General features: G+C 36.8%; 1 protein-coding gene across 1 annotated transcript in view; it reads left to right on the top strand.

The window, feature by feature from the left end:
• Positions 1-7,391, top strand: part of glb1 (galactosidase, beta 1) — a 10,434-nt gene extending 3,043 nt beyond the window's left edge. Inside the window, exons 2-16 of the mRNA XM_016506646.1 lie at positions 236-405; positions 748-898; positions 2,018-2,078; positions 2,187-2,281; positions 2,659-2,839; positions 3,001-3,059; positions 3,267-3,388; positions 3,493-3,533; positions 3,614-3,726; positions 4,259-4,333; positions 4,486-4,575; positions 4,702-4,815; positions 5,295-5,426; positions 6,437-6,691; positions 6,817-7,391. Coding sequence (XP_016362132.1) covers positions 236-405; positions 748-898; positions 2,018-2,078; positions 2,187-2,281; positions 2,659-2,839; positions 3,001-3,059; positions 3,267-3,388; positions 3,493-3,533; positions 3,614-3,726; positions 4,259-4,333; positions 4,486-4,575; positions 4,702-4,815; positions 5,295-5,426; positions 6,437-6,691; positions 6,817-7,086 — 1,929 coding nt within the window. The 3' untranslated portion in view covers positions 7,087-7,391. The remainder of the gene's footprint in view (positions 1-235; positions 406-747; positions 899-2,017; positions 2,079-2,186; positions 2,282-2,658; positions 2,840-3,000; positions 3,060-3,266; positions 3,389-3,492; positions 3,534-3,613; positions 3,727-4,258; positions 4,334-4,485; positions 4,576-4,701; positions 4,816-5,294; positions 5,427-6,436; positions 6,692-6,816) is intronic.
• Positions 7,392-8,405: the final 1,014 nt, after the last annotated feature.

Raw genomic sequence — 8,405 nt, 5'->3', positions numbered from 1 at the left:
TGCACCTGTATATATATATATATATATATATATATATATTCTGCAGAATATCTTTGTTTGTGTTCAATGGAAGAAAGAAAACCAGTTTGGAAAATAAGGCTGAGTAAATGACATAATTACACTCTCTGGAATACTGTACTTGATATTGATTGGTAATTTTTTAGTTGGGTGATCTGTTCCTTTTGCTCTCGAATTTTCGTATTTTTGAAGCACACTGTATCTTCTTCCTTTTTAGTATGCCACAACACCAAGTTTCTCCATCGATTACCGTCAAAACTGCTTCCTTAAAGATGGAGAAGCGTTTCGCTACATCTCTGGCAGCATCCACTACAGCAGGATTCCCAGAGTCTACTGGAAGGACAGGCTACTCAAGATGTACATGGCTGGTTTGAACGCCATCCAGATGTAAGAGGAACTGACTATGATTCAGTGTCAGTCATATGCAATATTTAGGGTTCGCACAGTCATTGAAAATTTGTGATTTCCAAGCCTGGAAAAGTCATGGATATTAATAAAATCAAATTCATGGAAGTTTTTGTAGCAATATATTTTTTTCTGAGCTATAAAATGTTAAATTGCATACTGCAGGTGCAATTAATTATGAAATTATTTTGTAATGTGTAGTAATCAATGGATATTCTTTGGCCAGAACCCTGAATATTATTTTTCTTCAAACTTTTTATCAAATGGATAAACTTGTGAGTTCAGTCCAACTCTGATTTTCCAAATGGCCAAATTCACCCTCAGATATGTGCCATGGAACTTCCACGAGCCGGTGCCTGGTCAGTACGAGTTCAGCGGAGACCGGGATCTAGAGCACTTCCTACAGCTGTGCCAAGACATCGGCCTGCTGGTCATCATGAGACCAGGCCCCTACATCTGTGCAGAGTGGGATATGGTGAGAAAAGACTGAGAGACTTGTAGGCAGAGACACATGCATTTTTTTTACATCCTATAAAGTCAATTAGGGCTGCACTATTAATCGAATGCGATTGTCATTCGCATTTTGTTAGTAAAGCCGGTTCTGTAATCAGCAGTAAATCATCATCACGTGCTTTCAGATGGAGCAGCATTTACTACACAGAGCCGTAGTTCACTGACAAGTTACGCAAAAAAAATCGCAGACGATTTTATTGCGCGATTATGAAATCGAAGAAATCGTTCGCGATAATGACAGCTGTTTGCATAGCTTCTCAGTGAACTACGGCTCTGTGAAGTAAATGCTGCTCCATCTGAAAGCATGTGAAAATACCACATTTAATAACATGTTTTTACTCCAAACTCACTTCATAACGTCAGTCGAGTGTTTGAAATAAATCCTTCTGTGAGATGATGTGGCTTCTTACACAGAATAAGGCACGCAACATATTTCATAGTATTCTAAGCAGTGATAAAGGCATTGCATTATAAATAGATTTTATTTTAATGAAAATTATAATAATAATAACTCCGATAAACCATATATTGTCATGATCGTGTGTTTATTAGTCACGTTGAATCAATGAAAGCAGTTGAATCTTCTGTTTATTCAGCTGCAGTGATAGGCATTTTCTGGGTTTCTTCTGCGAGGCGTATTTGGAGTTTCAGCGCGAGAGCGCCCTCTGGCCTTTGGATGGAGATTTACTGCTGATCACAGAACCGTGCTTCACTGAAAGATACGCATGACAATCGCAGCTTCTGTCGAATCACGATTTCGATTCCATTTCGATTTATCGTGCAGCCCTAAAGTCAATCATTCTGATTTAATTACAGTAATATTTAAAGCATTATTCAACAGAAATTCTTGAAAACCTGAAAAGATTCTTTTAGAATCATTAGAAGACTTTAGTTACATTACATTAGTTGTAAAGACTGATGTAATGTTTGAAGTGTTTTTTAAAGTGTAAACAGTGTACAGTATTCCAATATTTCAACAAATGAGCAGTTGTGCATAGTGAAAAGAAAAATGTATTGTTATGGAAACAATTGTATTGTTAATATTTTCTAACCACAATTGGCTCAATATTTCTTGTTTTAGGGGGGTTTGCCTTCCTGGCTGTTGAAAAAGAAAGATATTGTGCTGCGATCATCTGATCCAGGTTATACAGTTATTGATTAACCTCAGATTGGAAAATATGCAGTTGAATGAGTGAATTTATGGCTTATAAGCTACAGTAATTAATTTGGAGCTCTTGATATTGTTCTAGATTACCTTGCAGCAGTGGATAAGTGGATGGGGCAGTTGTTGCCCATCATAAACCGTCACCTGTACCAGAACGGAGGACCCATCATTACGGTGCAAGTAAGACAGTTATATAAAAATCACACTGATGAAAGTAACATCTATTTATATATGTGTGTGTGTGTGTGTGTCACATATTTATTTACACATTTGAATATATATATCGTTTCACACCTTATTTAGTGTTAAACCCATGGTACTGAACAGTGATATTTCCTGTTGAACTAGTATATTCACAACCGTCCATTTCTTTTCCACCGTATTATATAATATTCAAGTTGTCAGCTTAGGATTTCCAAGGGTGTGACGTGTGTGTGTGTGTGTGTTAAAGAAGAGTAAAAATATATAAAGAAACAATATGTAAATAAATAACACATTTATTTATATTTTTTCACCCTTTTTCTGGACAAATAAATAATTTTTTTCCCCATACGCAGGTAGAGAATGAATATGGGAGTTACTTTGCCTGTGATTATAATTACATGCGACATCTCAGCCAGCTGTTCCGCTCTCATCTGGGAGAAGAGGTGGTCCTATTCACCACAGATGGAGCAGGTGTGGGTTATCTCAAGTGTGGGTCCCTCCAGGGCATCTATGCCACCGTTGACTTCGGCCCAGGTCTGCATATCCTATATATCATCCATATCACTTATAAATTACCTTCACGTTCCTTAAAGTGTTTCAAAAAAATGCTAATTACTTAATTTCTGACATTACAGGCTTTTAACTCTGAAATTATGGAATTTAATAAAAAAATTTATTATTGTATTTTTGTGCAGGTTCAAATGTGACTGCTGCTTTTGAAGCACAGAGACACGCAGAGCCACGTGGGCCTTTGGTAAGAACCAAAAACCTTCCTATCATTGGTTGAATATATAGACATTGGAGAACAAAGCTGCTTTGAACTACATCTACATGTATTCATTAAGCAAATGCTTTTATCCAAAGTGATAAAATGTGATGCCCCTCATGCATAAACATTTCTAAAAGATAGAAATGTGCTCTGGAAAATGGAAAAGAAGGCGTTTTGTTTTGTTTTTTGCAGGTGAACTCTGAGTTCTACACAGGCTGGTTGGATCACTGGGGCAAGAAACATGTTGTCATTCCCACAGCTGCTGTGGTCAAGAGTCTCAATGAAATTCTGGAAATGGGAGCCAATGTCAACTTGTGAGTTGGTCGCCTATAATAACAACTGAACTGAGATATTTGACTTTTGAAAGAAATTGATTGATTTTTATAATTGATTTTATTTTTTTGTTATTGTTATCAAGATATATGTTCATCGGTGGAACTAACTTTGGGTATTGGAATGGTAGGTTTTGGAGATTTGTACCTCAACAAGCCAAAAATAAGTTTCAAGTTTCTCGATTCATGTTTTTAATCGCATCATAGGCGCCAACTCTCCTTATGGTCCTCAACCAACCAGCTATGACTATGACGCCCCACTTACGGAAGCTGGAGACCTCACAGAAAAGTATTTCGCCATAAGAGAAGTCATCAAAATGGTAAAATTAGGTCAATGGGAAAATTAGCTATTTGTGACCCTGGACCACAAAACCAGTCATAAGGGTCAATTTATAAGGCTGAATAAATAAGCTTTCCATTGATGTATGGTTTGTTAGGACAGGACAATATTTGGCCGAGATACAACTATTTGAAAATCTGGAATCTGAGGGTGCAAAAAAATCTAAATATTGAGAAAATCGCCTTTAAAGTTGTCCAAATGAAGTTCTTAGCAATGCATATTACTAATCAGAAATTAAATTTTGATATATTTACAGTAGGAAATTTACAAAATATCTTCATGGAACATGATCTTTACTTAATATCCTAATGATTTTTGGCATAAAATAAAAATCAATCATTTTGACCCATACAATGTATTGTTGGCTATTGCTACAAATATACCCCAGCGACTTAAGACTGGTTTTGTGCTCCAGGGTCACATTTCTCAAAAGAATTGTGATTTTTGATAGAGAAATGCAACGGCCACTAATGATGCAAATTGATCCGATTGTTTTTTTTTTTTTAATACAGTACAAAGAGTTACCAGAAGGACTGCTGCCTCCATCAACACCTAAATTTGCTTATGGACAAGTGCAAATGAAGAAGGTAAATGGTTTTTTGCATCTTTGCCTGTCTACTGTTGTAACATGATTTATAATGTATTTATGATTTTTGATATTTACATTATTATGTTTTCTGTATAACACCTCAGTTTTTTTTTACTAACTGAAGTGTGATTGATCTCTTTGTCCTTGCAGCTCAAGACAGTGTCAGAGTCTTTAGATATATTATCTTTCTCTGGCCCTGTAAAAACTCTTTACCCACCAACATTTACTGAAATGAATCAGGTATGTCACATCTCGTCAGTAAATGTGAAGTTATGTTCAGTAATGTTAGTTATTTACATGGTCCCTCTGTGCTCATTGCTTTGTCTTATTTGTGCATTGAATATGGATGTCTCATTATCTCGTCAGGCCTTTGGCTTTATGCTGTATCAGACTGTGTTACCTGTCAACTGTTTGAAGCCCACCCCGCTGTCGTCCCTGCTAAATGGAGTCCATGATCGGGCATATATATCCTTTGATGGTGTAAACAGCACTGTTTTACTCTGTTGACTGTCTTATTGAACTATGAGTTACTCAATCATAATAGATGCGATGGTGAAACAGCGCTGTAAGATTTTAACATAAGATAAAGTTTGTGCACAAATTTATATCTAATTGGAAGCTTTTGCATAACACAACATTCTTATATACTACCGTTCAAAAGTTTGGGGCAGTAAGATGAAGCAGCACAAGTGTTCAACACTGATAATAATAATAATAATAATAGTTTCTTGAGTATCAAATCAGCATGTTAGAATGATTTCTGAAGGATCATGTGACACTGAAGACTGGAATAATAATGCTGAAAATTCAGCTTTGCATTAATAAATTAAATTTTAAAATATATTCAAATAGAAAACAGTTCTTTCAAAAGCATTTCAAAATCTTACTGACCCCAAACTTTTGAACAGGTGCAATTGTTTAATTTCATCCTGTGCTTAATAAATCTTTTTACTGTTCAGATTGCTGCTGGTATTTTGGAGAGGAACAAGGCACTCACCATCAATATAACAGGGAAAGCTGGCAGCCGTGTGGACGTCCTAGTGGAGAACATGGGCAGAATCAACTACGGCAGAGAAATTAATGACTTCAAGGCAACCAAAACTTTCCTATTCACTTCCTGTTTTTCTAAGGCTACGTTTACACCACAACGATGTAGTCAAAAACGGAAAAGTTTTTCCCTTGCGTTTTTAAAAGTTTCACGTATACACGACAACGTTTTCAAAACGATTCGCGTTTACACCGAGCGGCAACAGCAGCCAGCTCCCGCCTCTTTGCCCATTTTCGATTATCCGGGAGTGACACGCAGTGACGCACTGCCAAGATGGCTACGGCTAGCTCCGCCTACTTTCGGCTTCAAAATGCTCGTCGAAAGTCTACGGGTTACGTCACGGACACTACGTCCATGTTTTTATACAGTCTATGGTTTACACATATCCGCGAAACGGCCAAAAGCGCTGTATTACGTATGCCAGGCCAGTAGTTGGCGCTGTCACCTTGTTAGTAAACAGTACCTGTAGGGAAGTGACGATTATATGATGTATATGATGCATCTCCGCTGTTGGTTCTAATATTGGTGAAGTAAATCCTACCCCGCCATAGTTGTGTATGTTTGTTCACGCTTGCCTTTAAAATCGGCATGTACTGCGCATGTCTACATACCTAACACGTACTACGCACGCGCATGACGTCACCGTTTTCAAAGATTCCCTTACTGGATGTTTACACGGAAACGATAACGGTGCCGTTTTCGAAAACTTGCACTTTGAAACCCATTTTCAAAAATAGTCATTTTCAGTCCCCATTACGTCGTTGTCGTGTAAACGAGCAGGCAAAACGCATAAAAAGTTTCCCGATATTGTGTATATTGTGTATATATATATATGTATGTAAAGTAGTAGTATTAAATATTAGTAATATTAAAAAACAAATTCATAAAAATTATAAAAGCACATACAATTCTTATAACTTCTCTAAGAATAATAACTATTATTTTTATTCATTTTATTATTGTTATTATTTTTTCCATCTTTACCATTTTCCATACCCTTTCTCCCCTTTTCCATATCTCTGTTTTTTTTCTTTTCCTTTCTCTGTTCCTCAGGGTCTGGTGTTTAATCTGACTCTGGGTGCTGATGTTCTGGGTAACTGGACGGTGTACTCTCTGAGTATAGATGAAGCAGTGCGTGAGGGGCTGTTGTCGGCATCAAGCGGATTCATCTCCACCTCCACCAGCTTCACCACCTCCTCTCCTCCTGCTCTTTCACCTCCAACCTTCTACGCTGGCAGCTTCATCATCCCCGACGGCATTCCTGACCTCCCTCAGGACACATACATCCAGTTTCCCAACTGGAGGAAGGTAGGAGTCTTAACTGCTGCTCTTGGTTTCACTGAAATCCATTGATCGATGTGAAGAGATCAGAATCCCCAATAGATTAGCACTGGAATAATTATAAAGAGATCATAACGTACTTTTTATTTCAGGGTCAAGTGTGGATTAACGGTTTTAACGTGGGCCGCTACTGGCCGTCCCGTGGGCCACAGGTGACCCTCTTTGTCCCAGCCCACCTGCTCAGCACCTCCGTCCAAAACAACATAACTGTTCTGGAGTTGGAGGCGTCACCTTGCTCCTCAGGTTCCTGCACGGTGGAGTTCACTGACACTCCTGTCATAAACGGCACTGTGAAGTCAACCGGCCACTTCAAGAGTAGCTCAACAGACAAGACCTTCTGGAGCAGAACGATCTTAGAATAAAACATTCGCATCACACATTTCACTGATCTGAAGGAATCTAAAGGATGAAATAGGAAGCTGTAAAGGATATGACACGCATGAGTACTGTATGGAATATGTGATCACTGTGAATCTACAGTAATATCTCGCACATGTACAGTAATTCTCAGGTATCAATGCTGCTCAGAAAATGAGCTGTGATCGTAATTTTAATGCATTAGATGCCTTTATGATGTTAATATTGATTTTCTACTGCTGATTTTAAGTCCTTCTATTATTTGCACTTTTAATTCTTTTGAATAATACTAGAAATCTTAGTTTTTATTTTGACAAAAGTTTCCCGTTTTTGGCTGAAAACGTTGTCATGTAAACGGCCCCTAATTCTGAGTCGCCCAGCCCGTTCTAACATTCTACAGCGTCATAAATCCCACTGAAAAAATTTGACTGTAATTCCTCAGCTTTCAAGCCATGTCCACAGCAGGGTTATTATCGTTAACTAAAACAAACTACTAACTACAAACTTCTAAAACATTTTTGTTAATTGAAATGAGGCTAAAATAAAATAAAATATAAAAATAAAGCAGAAAATCTTAGAATAAATGAAAATGAGAAACTGAAATAAGTTTAAATTGAAGCATTAAATTAAACTGGAAATAAATAAAATTAACACTTAAATCAATTGCCTTTTTTTTTTTTTTTTTTGCAAATTAGTGACTTTTTTACATCACATGCTTTGTGATACATCACTATGAAATAGCTAATGTTGAATGTTTTTGTATCTGTACACTGTATGTCTATTACTTGTACTGTTAAAGCAGTTCAAAAATCCATGGTTGTGTGTGAAATAAACTGCATTATTTTATACAAACGGTCTTTATCAGAGATATATGGTGATTTGATTTCACATTTGTTTTATTTCGGGGGTCTAAAGGCAAGCAGGGTGGTTTACAATAATTTAGTTTTATATGTGAAATCTCCAAATGAGCAGCGATTCACTTATGGTGTGAAATGCCAAAAGCATGTTCACCTTTTCTGATGCATAATAAAAAATAAAAATTGTGCATGCAAAGCTAATGATGGCATGCAAAAACAGGAGGATTTGAGCTGCTTATGGCAGAAAGACAATGATTGTCATATACCCACCGATTCTTTTAAACATTATACTGCTTTGTTTCTAATATTTTATAATAATAATGTTGATGTGAAAATATGAAATAATAATACGAATCTAACTGTCTGGGTTCCCAAAAAAAACCTAAAATGTTATTGAATGGAAAGTAGAGACCCAACTAAATGGAGCATATGATATATAAGCCACTTTTAAAAGGCAAGGACAGCGT

The sequence above is a fragment of the Sinocyclocheilus anshuiensis genome, unplaced genomic scaffold, assembly GCF_001515605.1.
Source record: "Sinocyclocheilus anshuiensis isolate Anshui unplaced genomic scaffold, SAMN03320099.WGS_v1.1 scaffold274, whole genome shotgun sequence".
Classification (NCBI taxonomy): Eukaryota; Metazoa; Chordata; class Actinopteri; order Cypriniformes; family Cyprinidae; genus Sinocyclocheilus; species Sinocyclocheilus anshuiensis.
The sequence above is the reverse complement of the archived record's forward strand: the minus strand, read 5'-3'. Positions and strand labels throughout refer to the sequence as shown.